General features: G+C 36.5%; 1 protein-coding gene across 3 annotated transcripts in view; it reads right to left on the bottom strand.

The window, feature by feature from the left end:
* The window catches only part of LOC149781622 (phosphatidylinositol 4,5-bisphosphate 3-kinase catalytic subunit alpha isoform-like), a 76,241-nt gene that overhangs the window by 37,728 nt on the left and 19,806 nt on the right, over positions 1-18,707 (bottom strand). For all 3 annotated transcript variants that reach the window (XM_089935669.1, XM_089935670.1, XM_089935668.1), the window contains exons 8-14: positions 18,156-18,431; positions 11,081-11,190; positions 9,657-9,738; positions 8,882-9,046; positions 7,096-7,199; positions 3,696-3,855; positions 2,548-2,663 (exon numbers count right to left, since the gene is read on the bottom strand). In XM_089935669.1, the coding sequence (XP_089791795.1) occupies positions 2,548-2,663; positions 3,696-3,855; positions 7,096-7,199; positions 8,882-9,046; positions 9,657-9,738; positions 11,081-11,190; positions 18,156-18,431 (1,013 nt within the window). The remainder of the gene's footprint in view (positions 1-2,547; positions 2,664-3,695; positions 3,856-7,095; positions 7,200-8,881; positions 9,047-9,656; positions 9,739-11,080; positions 11,191-18,155; positions 18,432-18,707) is intronic.

Raw genomic sequence — 18,707 nt, 5'->3', positions numbered from 1 at the left:
AGAAATCAGCTATCTTTTGTTTCAACATGACTCACTGCTGTTGCACTTTAGACATGTCATTAATGGCTGATTGATGGATCACTTAAACAATTCAGTTGGAATAACTGTAGTTTCTGTAATACTCCACATGACCTCCAACATGTTGTTGTTGTTGTTGGGTTTAATGCCATTTTTCAGCACATCATAGGCTATACATGGTGGCCAGTATAAATGGTGGTGGTTGTTGTTGTTGTTGTAGGGTTTAATGCCATTTTTCAGCACATGATAGGCTATGTATGGCGGCCAGTATAAATGGTGGAGGAAGAACTCAAGAAAACCCTGGAAAGAACCACTGACACACGAGAAGCTACTGGCAAGCTTTCTCACATACCCACATTAGCAGAATCTGAGACTCAAACTCATGCAGACAGAGGTGAGATGGCAGTGATCCATAATGGTGAGCACTTTAGACCACTCGGCCACTCAGGGCCCCAACCTCCAACATAAAGATACTTGGATTCAATCAATATTCTCCAGAGATATAGGATTAATTTAAACTCATGGAGAATTGGCAACAAAACTGATGGTTTGATCAACCTAATTAAAAAATTAATAATTAAAATACTGAGCATAGGGCATGAGAAATCATGGGAAGCACAAAAATAGGTGTACTCTATCCCCCACTGAGTCTTAAAAGTTGCATAACTCACTTGGCTCATGTCATGTATACCTTTGCAACCTCTGGAAATCAGTTTGTATGGACGCAAGCACTTAGGACTCAGAGGCACATGTCCTTCCATCATTCAAGGAAGCCAGTGGATTATGGCCCCTTCATGATCGTCACTTACATATAAACAGGAGGTGCTATATGGGAAGGGAGTTCCAGAGATGCTGGGATTGTGGACTAAATGGTCATCCTGGATACAGGACCTCAGTGTTTTTATGAAGTCATCGCAGACAGCTAAATCCTAGCTTGAAAAAATACTTCATAAAATTAAACCTAAGGCGGATCTCACAGTGACATCTGGATCTCACAGTGACATTTGGATCTCACAGTGACATTTGGATCTCACAGTGACATCTGGATCTCTCCAAATCAATTTTTCATCAGATGACCTTATGATACCGTAACCAAGGGATTAGAAGATATGATAAGAACCTATGATTTAGTTACCAAGTATTGAATGAAGCATTATTTCTTCCATATTGCTGACAGGAATATTTTTTTTATGGTAGCAATGATGTTAGTTTTCCTCCTGTGATATCGACAATATCAACATAAGTGGTTACTCAGTTTTGACCCTGTAACTGCATGTGAGTGACATATTGCCAAAAGCAATCGTAACGTTCAGATGGCAATTTCTGGCAATAAAAACTGCATAACTGACAACTAAATCTGTATGGGCATGTGTCTACTGATTTTTGCACAGAAGTCACTGACATCCATTTAGTGAAACCTCTTTTTGCAGTCGTATAAATGATGCAACGAGTTAAATGTTTTAAAGAAAGAAACAAGAAGAGATATTTTGATGCAAATCAAACTTGTAAAAAAAAAAAAAAAATTGCAAATAATGGGTAACAACTAAAGCTGAACAGAAGCGTTATCTGGGCTAGAAAATTCCAATACTGCAGCCCTGTCTGGTATACCAGATAATCAAATGTGTCAGTATTTTTCAAGAAAAATTTTGACAATTCTAGCACCAAACTAGAAAATTCCATGGTGTAGCCCTGTCTGTTACACCAGATAATCAAATATGTCAGTATTTTTCAAGGTAAATTTGGACTATTCTAGCTCCAGACTAGAAAACTGCATGGTGCAGTCCTGTCTGGTATACCAGATAATCAAATGTGTCAGTATTTTTCAAGGCAAATCTGGACAATTCTAGCACCAGACTAGAACTGGACAAATATACATGTCCAGATACCACATCAATCAGGAGAAAGAATACAATCTCATGACTGTGAAAGATTCTACAATTGTTCTAGCTTTGTATAAAATGTTAAACCAAAAGCTCGTACTATCAATTTTAAAATCATGCAGATCTTTTAAGTTTTATAAAAGGTTCAAATAAAATTCTTAAAGTCAAGACTGTATTAAAACTGGAAACATGCTCACATAATTGGAGGGGGTAAAGATTTTGACGACAGTCTCAGGAACAAAAATTGAATCTACCTGATTAATCCCAGTCTATGACTGCTGTCAAGTGGTAAGGCAAAGTTTCTGAAAACATGCCCCAGTAGTAAAAATAAAACCTATCTAATTAGTCCCAGTCTGGGACTGCTGTTCTGAATACAGTCTTGGAAATAAAAATAAAATCTACTTGATTAGACCCAGTCTGGGGCTGCTTTCAGTCAAGGGTTTAACGTTTTTAAAGACAGTCTTGGAAATAAATATAAAATCTACTTGATAAGCCCCAATCTATCCCTGCTATTAAGTGGTGAAGTAAAGTTCTGAAGACAGTCCAGGCAATAAAAATAAAATCTACCAGATTAGCCCCAATCTATGACTGCTGTTAAGTGGTGAAGTAAAGTTCTGAAGACAGTCTTGGTAATAGAAATAAAATCTACCTGATTAGCCCCAATCTATGACTGCTGTTAAGTGGTGAAGTAAAGTTCTGAAGACAGTCTTGGTAGTCTGGTTGCTGTAGCTGTTCATGAAGGTACTTCATCTGCTCATCAATGTCCTGAATAAAACAGACACCAAATGGCTCGAGATCTTTCTCATGCTTTGTTATCAATATAAAATATCAGGAAATAATAATTTGGAATGACAAGGACTCCTCACTACCATAGACTTGTGATGTACACTATTGTGAGGTATAACTTCCAAAATATGTGGGTTACCCGATTCATAACATTAAGGGTGCCAGGTGAATCATACCATTGATCGGCCCTGGTCAACTACTGTGGTGTCCCTGAGCAAAGGTACTTTACTCCTTGTCTCAGCATGATATAGCTTGATGCAGAATAAGCCCTATACTCCCTCCAGCATTTTGTAAGAAGAAACTAATGGAGGCAACCATTTTGCCCTCGGATGTTATCTTGTCATAAATGTTCAATCTCTCAAAGTCTTGGACATTTTAAAAGAGTGTGATTATAAAAAATACATTTTTGAAGGAGATCTAAACATACTTGGTACCATAAACTATGTACTGATACATCATTAAACCATGTGTGTGTGTGTGTGTGTATATATATATATATATATATATATATATAAATATTCAATAAACTGTGAAACTAGTATCTAACTAGCCTGACCACTTTTGACTCTTTAATGAGTCTTTTTCCAAGCCAAATACAAGTCAAACAAATAAAACAGAAAAACGGTTATGTCTGCTAAATTTTACATGGCTGTTTCTACAGGAATTAAACCTTTAAACTTCAACTAGTTTATTTAAGCTTGTTGCTGATACTGGAAAATATCTGTATAGACCTAGAAATTGATGAGCCATAACTACATGTTATTTTATGTAAATTTATGTAAGTGCAATTCATATCCTGGATATTTAATTGTTATTGTAGTCATAGGCTATTAAGCAAATTTAGAGAATTATTTAAATGCTACAGAATAAAAACCAAAACCAAATAGGAGAATGAAACGTATATCATGATGCTGACAACACAACCAATGGCATTACAACCAGGATTTGATACCCAAGCTCTACTTATATATCTCTCAATTCAGTCAAAACAACTACATGAACACAACTTACATCTTTCACCTCTGATTTCAGCATGCAAGTTAGTTTGGTCAGTTTGTCAAGGGCTTCCACCTGTCTTGAAAGGGTTCGCAAAACATATCCACATCCACGGCAAAAAGCCTCTAGCACCAATCCAAATCGTACCCGGATGCTTGATTGGTCCATCTCTGATCTGATCAAGAGATAATTATATGCTGCATTAATATTTCTTTAGTTCTGTCATCACTCATATAACTGTAGAATTCAAGCAAAAAAAAATGTTGCACTTCAGAACAAAAATAAATTCCTTTAATATTTTTTTACAAAAGTAGTTTGCAAAAACCATAGATGATGACTTACATGAATTAGCAAAAATTACATGCTTATATTTGCTTCTTTAATCCCATTTAATGGCATTAAAATGTCAAGGCTTGTGATAACTACAACAATTATAAGGTCTAATCGGTAGCATGTACACCCTTTTTTGGGGTAAGTACAGTGTTATGTATATTTGATTTAATTTATATCTGATTTCATTGTTTGTAAGTTTTAAAATCTTTCTATTTTTTAATTTCATTATATGTCCAAATAATGTAGATCTGTTTACTAGGAACTCCATACTTTTTCCAGAAAATAGTTTGATCTTGACTGTTCATTTTTGTAAACACATAAAGCTGACCTAGTTCCTGACCTTAATTCAAAATTAGTGACAGTCACATCAGCAAGTTTTTTTAAACATTTATTTTTGTTATGGGAATAATAAGAGTGAGATTAAGGCTGTATTGAATACATGACCCTAGCTGTAAATAGCTTTATTGATTCAGAGGTAAACAACTTTTTTTATATTTTATTGAGTAAAATGATTGGTTCTTGTCAGGGCCATGCAGAGTACCATATGTAAACATGATCAAGTGACCCTTATCTGAGCATCTGTTTTGCGTGATATTCAAGTTTTAAACAATTGCTTAGAGAGAGAGAGAGATCTCAGTTGCGCTTCTAAACACTAGGACATAAAGATCTTTCTTTTGTTGTGTCATTTTGGGAATTACATTTTAATGTTCATTTTTTAAATTTTTTGGATTCAAAAATATTAATTCATTTTGGAAATATTTTGAGTGTTCATGCAGAATTTTTGAACAAAGAAATTTCATTAATTCAAACAACGGATTTTTTCTTGTGTTTCTACAAGGAACTGTAGACTTCAACACAGTACAGGATACAGCATACATCATCGCCTTCCATCTTGAATTCTTCATCGGGACTCGAACTTGAATTCATCAGAACACTTCAATATTAGGACTTCTAAAATTTTACTCATGGATTATTTTTTAATTTGACTCTTAAAACCAAAGGTTTTTATTTTTTCATTTTTACAGTATTTTTCCAGGAAAGAAATAATTTGTCAAATTTTTCAAAGCTTGTTGTTTTCACTCTTTCTTGTATTACTGTTTATTTGAGCCTAAACAAGTAACCTAAGAACAGTGTGTTACCCACATCTATACATCAATCACACTTTGCTTAGGGATATAGTGTGTTACCCATGCCTGTCAGTCACACTTTGGTTAGGGATATATAACATTAACCATGTCTTTCCATTAATCACAACTTGGTAGAGGTACAATGTATTGCCCATGTCTGTCCATGAGTCACACCCCAGTTAGAGAGATACAGTTACCCAAGTCATTCCATCAATCACACCCTGTTTAGATGGATCCAATTATCCATGTCTGTCCATCAATCACACCGTTTAGATGGATCCAATTACCCATGTCTGTCCATCAATCACACCCTGTTTAGATGGATCCAGTTACCCATGTCTGTCCATCAATCACACCCTGGTTTAATGTATGCAGTGTTACATATGTGCATCTGGCCATCACACCTTGGTTAAGATACAGTGTTATCCTCGTCTATCTTTGCATCCGGCCTTAGAGATATATTGTGTTTTCCACGTGTGTCTGTCCATCAAGCACTGATTGGAGGTATATCATTATCTGTGTCTCTCTGTTGACTGCATCTTGGTAAGGGGTATGTACTGTTACCAATGTCTGCCTGTCAATCACACCTTGGTGGACGTATATAGTGCTACACATGTCTGTCATCACACAATGGTTAGGGGTATACAGTGTTACCAAACCAATGTATCTCTGTTCACTACACCTTGGTTAGGGGTATACAATGTTACCAATGTATGTCTTTGTTCACTACACCTTGGTTAGGGGTATACAATGTTACCAATGTATGTCTGTTCACTACACCTTGGTTAGGGGTATACAATGTTACCAATGTATGTCTGTTCACTACACCTTGGTTAGGGGTATACAATGTTACCAATGTATGTCTGTTCACTACACCTTGGTTAGGGGTATGCAATGTTACCAGTGTCTGTCTGTTCACTACACCTTGGTTAGGGGTATACAATGTTACCAATGTATGTCTGTTCACTACACCTTGGTTAGGGGTATACAATGTTACCAATGTATGTCTCTGTTCACTACACCTTGGTTAGGGGTATACAATGTTACCAGTGTCTGTCTGTTCACTACACCTTGGTTAGGGGTATACAGTGTTACCAATGTATGTCTGTTCACTACACCTTGGTTAGGGGTATACAATGTTACCAATCTATGTCTGTTCATCACACACTGTTTTTGTACATGTATATTTCTGGGCACTGTTCCATGAAACCATTAATCGTTAAGAAATATAAAACAATTTCTAAAAAATACAGTTAGTTTGCAGAATGGCATAACAGAAAAAGGATTTCACAAACCATTGTTTGTTTGTTTTTATGGGTTTAATGCCATTTTTCAGAACATGGTATGCTGTATATGGTGGATAGTATATTTGGTGAAGGAAGAATATGGAAAACCTCATCAAGAAACACAAACCCATAAGAAGTTACCTTCAACCTTTCTCACCAACCCAAAGTTAACCAATCAGAGATTCAAAACCCAATAGTATATTTGGTGAAGGAAGAATATGGAAAACCTCATCAAGAAACACCAACCCATGAGAAGTTACCTTCAACCTTTCTCACCAACCCAAAGTTAGCCAATCAGAGACTCAAAACCCAAAAGTATATTTGGTGAAGGAAGAATATGGAAAACCTCATCAAAAAACACCAACCCATGAGAAGTTACCTTCAAGCTTTCTCACCAACCCAACTTAGCCAATCCGAGACTCAAAACCCATGTGGACAGAGGTGAGATATTAGTGGTCTGTCAGGGCAAGTACATTATACATCTTGACCAATGTGGACCCTCTCCAACAAAGTGACATATACTAAGAACACTATCATGTGTATTGAATCCAATAATGAAAAGAAATTATGTGTAACAATTACTCTTAAGTGTTTAAATGACAACTAAAGCATGGTCTATGAAAGAAAATGGTGCCTTTTTTTTGCTACATTACTAATGTGTTAACTTACTTAAGATGCCAGAAGAACTGTTGTCCTATCCTCTGGTTTAGCAAAGATCTCTTCAACAGGAACCGTGTGATTGGATTGTCAAGGTAGGGCTCAAATTTTAATGCCTGAAACAGGTAATAAGTGACATATGTATTGACACATATGAATCTAGAAAATCCAAACATAAAAGTTTGAACCAAGATGTTATAACTAATTACACCATAGGGCAGTAATTGATTAACTGCACCAGATTCTGAACAACTGTACTATTTCATATATTGTACCAGTGGATGCATTTTTTTTAACATTATTTCTTCGTCTGGATTGTCACCATTCCTCAGTGTTGCTTCATAAATTTAAAATCTAGGCTGATCTCACAGTGACATCTGGATCTCTCCAAATCAATCTTACACCAGAGGACTTCATGATACCATAACCAAGGGATTACAAGATATGATAAGTTGTTGTTGTTGTTGTTGTAGAGTTTAATGCCATTTTTCAGCACATGATAGGCTATACATGGCAGCCAGTATTAACGGTGGAGGAAGAACCCAGGTAAACCCCCGAAAGAACCACCAACCCATGTGAAGCTACTGGCAAGCTTTCTCACATACCCACATTGGCTGAATCCAAGAATCGAACCCATGCAGACAGCAAGATATGATAAGAACCTATGATTTAGTTACCTAGTACTGGATGAAGTATTATTTCTTCCATAGCTGACAGAAATTTATTGGATCTTCATCTTTCAAGTGACTATCACCTGTCCCAAACATTTACCCTCCCCTATCTTAAGTATCTGACTAAGTGTAGGGGAATTCATGGCAACTTACCTCTTTGCATGGATCAAAGTCACTTTATTGGCATGTTGGAACAAGTTTTTGATCAGTTGAATTTAGAAATCAACAAATATTTCCATGTGTAACTCCATTATGTAGCCACTCAAGCAGGGTAAATATGACTGTTTTTTACTAATATACTGCCTGCTGGTTGCATTAGAAAGGTGTCCATCAGAGAGAGGTACTTCTTAACATAAACTCATCGGTTCCATGAGATTCTGACCATATAAAGCAGTAAGCACACTGATCAGAACGGTCATTCAAGACCATTCTACCAGGTTTGGTTAAAATACCTAAAATTGCTCAAGAATTAAGCTATGGAAACAAAAAAAATCTCTCCAGACAGACAGATGAAATCGATTGTATTATTTAGATGTAAACTTTAACCTCAAACTCTTTTCCCATCAATTGAGTAAACAATCATCAAAACTAGATAATAGGTATTACTTAAATTGGCATATAAACACTATGCGACAGTGAAATTTAAATGCACAGTTATTTTTAAGAACTATAATCAAACCTTAAATGAAAGCTTTGTGTGTGATTTGGATCTGTAAGGTAGCTTTAACCATTTTTCAGTCATATCGCCAGGATGTCTGCAGTATGACAATTTATAGTGAGATCTAGCACTGGGGCATCATGCCACGGACATGTAGCATGTCCCACCCAGTCACACAATCCTGACACCAGGCCCAACCAGTCCTAACACTAATCTCTTAATGCTGAGCACCAAGCGAGGCAGCTGCTAGTACCATTTTTGTAAGTCTTTGGTATGACTTGGCCAGGGATCAAACCCACGACTTCCTGCATCCGAGGCAGATGCTCTAACCACTAGGCCACTGGAGTGGTCAAATGAAAGCTTTTAACCTGCCATCTACATCCACCAAATCCAACACTGACATGAACACAAATGCCAACGACAAATTCATATCCTGTACTTCCTAATTGTGATATAGAAATCAGCTCACCTGTACAAGTTGTAGAAGATACTGATGAAGCTTGTCATCTGCAAGTCCTGCCTCTAGACACTGCACAGCGAATGCTCGTACATTCAGGTCAGTGTATGAACAATCTAAAAGCTGTAGTGCACTCTCTGGGGACAACATGGGCCACTGTTTCAACAACATGTATAACTGGAATCAAAGATATTTACTTATTACTTTGTCATTTCATTTCCCTATTTGATTTTATTTCTTTATTTATTATTTATAAACTTTAGCAATTCTTTAAAATCTAACCAATAAACAAATGATTTTCTATGTCAACGGTAAAACTGTGTTAAACCTGATAGCACTGAATTGGAGTATGTCAGACAAAACCCTGCTAGACTTCCTATTCTTCATCAATAGAAACAAACTTTTAAAACTGGCTCAGAGATAGTAAATTTTGTAAAACATTGTCTGAGGATGGGATTTCTTGGTTAACAATAAATGCCAACATCTGTGATGTCTTTTTGATTGACACAAAAAGCTAACTAAAACTTAATGAAAACTTGTGTACTCAAAACTACTATCTTTGGGCTCAATTTATGTTATGTCGCCAACCTGTGCATTTCTATAAATTTCCTGAAAAACATAAAGTCTGAAATTCATCTCAATATGGCTAATTACATGCTTAATGGATCAAATCTATTTGTCTTGTCATATATTTGTTAAAATTATATGCATTCTACCACAGATAAACAAACTACATTCTGAAACTTTGATATCTTACTGCTTGGCAAAATGTAATTGTTTTTTTTACCTGAGCTACATTTTCCCTGTCATTCCATTTCACTGCAGAGAGGAGCTTTGGTAGTGAATTTGGATGATGTAGGCAGAAATCCCTGGAAGTAACAGAAATATTCTTGAATAGGAAAGATGCAAGATTAGTTGATGAAGACACAGGAGAGTACTCTTTAAAATGTAAATGAAATGCCATCATCAGTAAGTGCATAAAATTGTTTCAGATACAACTCTATCCAGGGGAACCTTACTATCACAGAGCAGATTGGTGGATCTCAAGAAATCTGGTACCCATAGAGGGTCATCAATGTGTGGAAGAAACCACAAGTGTTTGATGGTTGGAAGATGGCTTTTGGAAAGAGAAATTCTAGTTTATTGCTGAGAATAACCAATGGTCTTTCTAATGATGTTCATTCCTTCTCTTATCAACCCCAGACAAGATTTTGCATAGACAGGTGCTTGAATGGAGAGAGCTGAAAAAGCTGAAATTACCGTGCTGCTTGCATTTTCATCTCCAGTGAGTGTGGGGACTGAAAAGGAGGAGTGATACAAGAGGTTGATTGAGCATTCGTCACTGCACAGAGCGAAACCAAAATGACAAACTATGCAATACATCATATTGCTTCCCAAGTGTGATCTTTTCCAATTTCTCAATGACTTAAAAGATTACAAACAATGCCAAGTTGAGTACTACTTTGGTAAAATCATGAAAGTCCATCAACATCTACAGTGGCCTTGATCCTGTACGAATAATTAAGTCAATGGAGGAGGGCATGGTCAGACTGGAATGTTCAGGCAAGTTCACTAGGCCACCTTCATTGACTAGAGGGTTATCCTCCTCCAGTTTTCTCAGCATCCTGAGCTACAGCATATTGTATAGCAGTGATGAAGGAAAGCATGGCTTTAATTATCAGCTAAACCTAAGCTTCCGTTACTTTACACCATACCACTTTTAAATAAAATGTGGGAAGTCCCCCCTAACCCCAACTTTGGCAACTCGCCCTCCAACGTTAAATCTTCCCCATTTTTAAATAAAATGTATTCCCATTGTGGGAAGTCCCCCTAACCCCAACTTTGGCAACTCGCCCTCCAACGTTAAATCTTCCCCATGTGAAGCAAATATATTCACTGGAAAATATTGCATATACCACATAGCTCAACATTCTGACTTACAACATAATAAAAAATTTAATACTCTAAACTGATTATATATTGCAAAGGAGTCTTCAAAGGCACTATTAGTAGTTACAAATGAAAGCTTAAACCAGTTAAAATCTGGGATAAGATTGACCAACAAGCAGGAGCATGGGGAGTTAATATGCAAAAACTACTTTTTTTTCATCTATATAATATTGTTTTCTCTCAAGAAATGCTACATTCAGATTTTAATGACATCAGTAATGTATCTAATGGAGAAATTATAAATCCACTGCAGATACCAACCTTCTTTTCCACAAAAGTTCTTTTTCCTGCTCAGAGATTTCTGAGAGTGGATCTCTGGCTGTGATATCTTTGATTATCTCGATTTCCCTCTTCCAGTCCTCTTCTGTTTCCTATTACAAAAATATCAATTTGAGAAGATTTGTCCTCTGGATGACCTCCACCAATATGGTGCAAGGTCATATGTTTCAGTTAAAAGAAGCCACTAATCAGTAATTTGTTGGCAAAAAAAAGTAGAAATCAAGCTTGAAACAATTCTTCATCATAAATGCTATCCAAACTTTGTCATAATCAATGGTTTCTTTGGTTGTTTTAGTGGCACATTTAACACAGTATTGGTTATATCGTTTGGAGGAAATGCCTTTCCCTTAGGCACCAAGGAGCTGACCTACGTTAGTACTGAACTTATGTCCCTTAGATTGTAAGTCTGATGCTCTACCAACTTAGATACCTCAGCTCTCCTCTTGAGCAAAGAAGTTTTTCAAAGGTAATTTGCAATGGGTGGACAGAGTAATAGGCTGACTTGAGTAACAAGATATGCCTCCATCAGAGAGTATGATGGGGTAAACAAATAAATTGTAAAGAAATCAAACTGGACAATCTTCCAAATATAAAATCCTGAAAAACTGCAGTGCCCACAAACACAAATCACCATGTTTTCTGCTGCGTATTCCTAGGCCTTCTCATCACTCAAACACACCCCTACACACCAGATAGCGACCCAGGGATCAGTATGCAAAATAAATCATATATGATGCATCTCCTTGATAGAGCAGGATAAATGAAGTGTGCTCAGAAAACATTTGAAAATGGTATTTTACATTACGTATAAAAAAAATTCTAGGTACTGGAGCAATCATGAAACCCATTCTTGTTGTTGGTCATGAGAGGGACAATACTAAAGCAACATTTGAGGCTAACCAAGGGTAAAACCCCTGAGATTTTATTACATGTTTGCATTTGCCATCTCAACCCTATCCCATACCCTTGATGACCTTATAATGTGACCCATTGGGCATAACCTGGAACCCATTATAAATACAATGGCTTCAACCAAAGAAATGCATGTACAAAGTTTGCTTATAAAAGGTCTTATAAAATGCAATTGCAATTTGTGTATATTTGACCTTCAGCCCACTTCCCTGTAATCCCACGGAAAGGATTCTTGCAGATGATCATGGGCAACCAATGTAACAAGTTTGGTGAATTTCCACCCTGCAGTGTACTACAGGTGGTTACTGGTTACAGGTGGTTATTGATAAATTGATGGACACACAGATGAATGGACAGACAGAGAGCACAATATCCCTGACACTTTTTAAAAAAGATAAAGGGATAACAAGTTTAAAGCTGATCTACATATGCCCTGCATACCATTCAATGTTTCATCTGGATTTATATTAAAATAAAAACATACACAAAAACCATACATTCTGCAAGTTGTATGTTTTCCTGTGAACAATTAATAAAAATTTGCAGCTGCTGTAGTTAGAAATTAAGCATTTTCTGGGACATTAAGTTCTGCTGGGCAGAGAAAATCTTACTGTTTTCCTACTGGGGCACCAAAAAATGTCAGCAGTGGACTATCATGTATACTATCCCCTCAAAAATGTAAATTTTCAAAATAGTGTTCATCTCCAAGCTTATTGTGAAGTTTATCCTTAATATAAAGATTATCATAAATTACCTTTAGAACTATAATATCTGAAGATCAGAACATAGCAAAATAATTCCATGTGTGTACACTCAGCGAGTGTGCCAACATGTTGTTGGGATCAAAGGCCAGGCCACTGTGCTTGGGCAACCTGGTGTAACATTCACCATTGATACATGTCAAACAAATCAGCACTTGGATTTTGTTTTAACTTAGCAATGTGTTGTGATGGCAATCACATGAGTAACCTGCATTAGGTATTTTGCTGAAGTAAATAACAAGTTCGCTTTTTCAAAGCAATAAAACTAATTTTTGGTACGGATAGAGCTGAACACTGATTTTAAATACATATACACCAAAGGTCAATATGCTAGTTACCATGTTGACTTTAAGTCATATGATGCAGAATAGGAGAAAGTTCATAGAAGCAATTTTTTTTTTACTGAATTATGTTTCTTCAATAACTTGTACCTGATTATATTACATGAGGATAACTTTCTCTGCTACCTTAGAATCATGCCCACCCAGAACCACTGAATAACTTTTATGCATTATAAACAAAGGGAAACAACTCATATAGGTTAACTCCTCTTTCTTCCTGCAAAGTGGCTTGTTTTATGAAGTTTTTGACTTGAGGGAAACCTTAAAGAATTAATGTATGTCGGATAAGGGTGGAGGGATTATTTGTAATGTGATTAGGTAAGTATTATCAAAGAAAAATAATTTATTTAAAAACTTACTTTCATCATCAAATACATATTACATTAGAGTAGGCAGGAAGAGGAGGAAATACTGAACATCCTATATCACCTTGTAGGATCATGATTGCTCTACAACAAGGATGAACTTCTCCCAACATTAGCTGAGCACAAGAGACAATTATATATGTGTGAGGGAGATCGCTGTGGGATTCCGCACTTGCTTATTGTCTCACCATCAAAAGTTTCCCAGGCAAATCTAGCAAAATTGGCAATTTTATGTCTTGGTCAAAGTTTATATGCTTTTATGAATGAGAAGTGGTCAATGTCTCTGCACCTACCACTAACCCAATGAGATTCAGTTTTCTCCTTTGTGAACCATCAGCCTGAACTCATCTGAGATCATCGAACAATATCCTATGATTGTGATGGGGGTTAACTTCTTGTCTTTAGGAGATTGATAAAGATGTTCACTACCTGGGAATGGATGCTGAGAGTATATGTCATGGACACGACACCAGTCACTGACAACATATGATCTCCCCTTGTATGTCCCAAGAGGAGGATCCTCAGCTGTTTTGATACTCCCTCTACAACAGCTCCAAACTCCTTTCCAATCAGGATATCCCTAAAAGGTGAAGCAGGAGTTTTTTCTGGACATTCAAAGAATAATGGTGATCTTGACTACCTGAGAAGAATGGAGGTCACTATGACTCATCTGGGTATGTCTGTCAATAAATCAGGCAGATAGTTGATCCAAGATGTTTCATCTTAGTTGGTCAATCAGAGAAGTCTCTGCATCTCATTTCTTAATTATCTTCATAATCAAAACTGATGGAGTAAAGGTGTATGACCACATTACCTCCCAGGTGATTACTGTGCAAGCCAGTAATGTGAAGAACTGTGCAAGCCAGTAATGTGAAGAACTGTGCAAGTCAGTAATGTGAAGAACTGTGCAAGCCAGTAATGTGAAGAACTGTGCAAGCCAGTAATGTGAAGAACTGTGCAAGCCAGTAATGTGAAGAACTTAAATAGCACCTGATATTGGAAGTCCCCATAAAAATATTGCCCTGTCATGAGGCAAAGATATGGTGATCACTAACCCTCTTGCAGAGGCATGTCACCACAACAGAAATGTATGTTATTATCAGGCCTGTGTTTCAATGGATATGTTCTGCTCACATGTGGATGGCATTGAGAATGGCTTCACAAGTAATGCCAGTTCCCTATGAATCGAATTGGAATGGTCAATCTGGTTGATAGGTCAGCTGGCCCACCAGTCAGAGATAACAGACTCACAACTGTAAATGTACATAACTTTTTTGTACGGTGGAACCAGTTGGTCAGCGACAAGAATGGCATACCAAAAATGGTGTATGCCTTGCAATCCAGCTGGCTGTTGTGGCATGGTCAGTATGGATGTCTGGCTATGTGGTCTGTCTGTACAGCTGGTGCAATGGTTTGAGCTTAAAGATTCCTGGCCACTGTAATCATATATAGCTCATTTGTACAGCCGGACCAGTTGGTTAGCCAAACATACCAAAAAAGATATATGTATTTGCTGGAATGGCTGGCTAGAGCAGCATGGTGGTCCATACCTTCTGTCTACTTGTAATATTGGTACAAACTGTCGGTTCCTATCATATGCAGACTGTCTATCCATACCATATTCATACAGATTCTTCATCCATATCATATTGGTACAGACTGTCCATCCTTACTGTATTGGGGTGGACCGTCTGTACTGTATTAGTACCATCAGTCTGTATTATATTGGTACAGACTGTCCATCTTTACTGTATTGGGGTGGACCGTCTGTACTGTATTAGTACCATCAGTCTGTATCATATTGGTACAGACTGTCCATCCTTACTGTATTGTGGTGGACTGTCTGTACTGTATTAGCACCATCAGTCTGTATCATATTGGTACAGACTGTCCATCCTTACTGTATTGTGGTGGACTGTCTGTACTGTATTAGTACCATCAGTCTGTACCATATTGGTCAAATTGCAAATCTTCATATCCAGCTTGTTTTCTTAATATTTCTGTACATGGTTGGGTAACAGATTACAAGTCCTCGTGCCTAATGGACATGGTCATATTTTTTTGTTAACCATCATGCCTCACTGGTGCGATTACACTGTATAAATGTCATATCTACCCATTGACATTGTTGATCATGTGTGATTCCAAGGCTAAACGGGAATTGCTTATGGTTTCTTCTGTATTTATGTATACAGTATTTTCTGGCACTGTTTCTGCATCTGCTTAGGGGGTGGAGATGACATTTCGATATCACCCATGAGACTACTCCAACAATTCAATTGTATTCATGGATACAGTATGTTCTGGTGCAATTCATACAGCCCTTGAGGTGCTTTCCAAAATGCTAGGCCAAGTATTTCCATACCAAAAGCATACCAACAAGCAATTGTATGCATACACGTCTCATATCCCTCCTCCACAACCGTTAATTCTTTAAACTCCATACATTTGGTCAAAATCTCTCTGTAAGGAAGAGGAAGAAACCAGTACATACAACAAATTTTTGTCTGTTAAGATCTGTATATACAGTCTAGGGTTTGGAGTTGAGAAATTCAAAGGAACCATGACAGGAAAAGCCGCAAACTTGGATATAAAATTGCACTGGAATCTATTGTTACATAAACAAACCCTATGTTTATATTGTCAAGCCATCTTAACAAGGCATTGTTATATCATAATCTGCTTATGCTGATGCCTGGCATTAGTACTCTGCACTGTAACGTAACCCAAATATTCATGCTACTTGACTAGCTACAATCAACCATCTCTTAAGACAGGAACTGAATGACTACATCTACCTGACGATGGCAATTTTTTTTTTTTAAAATGTACCAGACCAAATTCGTTTTGCTGAAACTTCAATGAAAACTGATTACCTCTGAAACATCGATCATTCTGTAATATACTAAGCAAATGAAAAAAAGTTTTGTCTCCGTCAATGTTATACAATTATTAGATGCTGCCACGAAACAAATGATGCTATTTTTTGAGAAAAAGGAATATTGTTTGGTGGTATATCAACAGATAGTCTAGTTTCTGGCTACTTTGACTCTCAACTTGCTAGTATACTATTTCACTCCAGGAACTAGACTAATCAACAAAACAAAAAGAAGTGATGTAATACATGTTTTCATGTCAAACGTGATGATTGCTGAAACCAGTTGAAACGATCTTTCACATGTCGGAAATTTTGAAAATAAATGTTATTTATACAGAATAACGAGCAACTTCATTAGAAAAAGCGCGTTATTAACGATGATTATCGACTGATTGTACAAGGAGGATTCAGTCATTAAACAGCCCAGTTCCCTAACCCACACCACCCCCGATTTTCTCGATGTATAAGTTGATTTTTTCAATTTTTGGAGGTCCCTTGATAACTCGCATACTCGCTTATAGTGCGGTCTATGTTTGTGGACCCTGTTGTACACAACTTATTGAGGGAGAGGTGTATATGTGTGTGTGTGTGTGTGTGTGTGTATATATATATATATATATATATATATATATATATATATATATATATATATATATGTGTGTGTGTGTGTGTGTGCGTGTGAAATAACATAAACCATGCTACTAAAAGTGTAATAGTTGATAAGTACAGTACCTGGAAATTGAATATTACCAGTCAAAATCACATGTAACACAATAATGAATGTGACGAAAAGTGCAAAAGGATAAATGAATTCACCAGATTTTAAAAATATGTTGTATGTACCATGTAAAACATTTTCACTTACTGTACCACTGAAAAAGAAATGAATGAATAAATTTTAAGTATGAATTCACAGAATTTAACTGGACTTTCTCTTTGAAATATGGCATCAAAGGTAAACCGGTTTAAACTAGATATGCCAATAGCCACCTAGCAAGCAGAAAGGGAGTGAGTTAACCTGTAAGAGTTGCTTCCCATTATATATATATATATATATAGATATATATATACAAACACACAGGAAAAACCGATTAAAACGCAATTCTTTATAACACAATTCCACTTATAATGCGATGGCAGCATGGCTCCAATTTTTTCATTTAGGCGACCTCTCTTTTTAACATGTTCTACGAAAAGCCGATTATTTGTATCCAAAGCAGATTATTAATCCCAGCACTGCATTTAATGTTGCCTTAACATCCAAAATTTTCTAAAACATATCGCAGTGTTATATTTGTTAATGAGTTGTCATTTTTATGTCTGACGAAAACTGGTAAACAAACAAATGATATATTATTAACAGGTTTCAATGCACATTTTCTATGGGGAAGTTTTCAGAAAAATTTGTTAATGTGATCCCGTTTATATCACAATGTTATTCTTTGGATCCCGAGCATCATGTTATAATGGGTTTTACATATATATATATATATATATATATATATATATATATATATATATATATATATATATATATATATATATATATATATTTGTATTTATAGAGAGAGAGAGTGAGAGAGAGTCAGCCATTTTTTTCTTGGAGGATGGATGCAGGGGTAGCAAAGAGACTTATTTTCCTGCAATGTGACCAGATAATACATTTGTCAGAGATGGTAAGACTGACCAGATTAAAATGGTCAACAGCAATGGTCTGATCATAAAAAATCTCCATGTTACTGTCCACATAACAAAAATCATACTATCCTCAGAAACACTCCGCTATCCTAAATTCCTTACATATTGGTGACTATTCTTGTCCCTGTTGGCAACCATCAGTGCAAGTTCTTCGAAGTGACTCTTGGGAGGGTAGACCAGTGGAGGACTGAATCTCTCAAACTCAATTTCCAGGAAGGGACAGTCCTTATCTGGATTGGATCCGGGAATCCCAATTGGATTCAAGAGCTCCTCAAGGCCTGGAGTCATTGGCCACATGTGGAGACTGACCTTCCCTTTCATGAGGTGGTTATTAAAGTCAAAGAGTTGTAGGTTTCCCCAGGCCAATGCATAATGAACCTATGCAAGTAAATAGATTGTTGTATCTACAGTGAAATGTGCGCAATCCAGACACAGCTAACAGCATGAAATATATACCAATAATATTTTAAAATGGAACTACTTTTTATGTGGAACTACTTTTTATGTGAACTACTTTTCCGTAGCATTCTGCACATAGTACTTCTTTAATTTATCATGTTCTGATTTGCAACAGACCAAAACCATATTATATATATTACATTATTTGAAACATAATAAAATACCATGGCTCGAAAGAAATTTGCACCTCAGATA

This window comes from Sinohyriopsis cumingii, chromosome 15 (assembly GCF_028554795.1).
Source record: "Sinohyriopsis cumingii isolate HCF-2022 chromosome 15, ASM2855479v2, whole genome shotgun sequence".
NCBI classification, from domain to species: Eukaryota; Metazoa; Mollusca; class Bivalvia; order Unionida; family Unionidae; genus Sinohyriopsis; species Sinohyriopsis cumingii.
The sequence above is the reverse complement of the archived record's forward strand: the minus strand, read 5'-3'. Positions and strand labels throughout refer to the sequence as shown.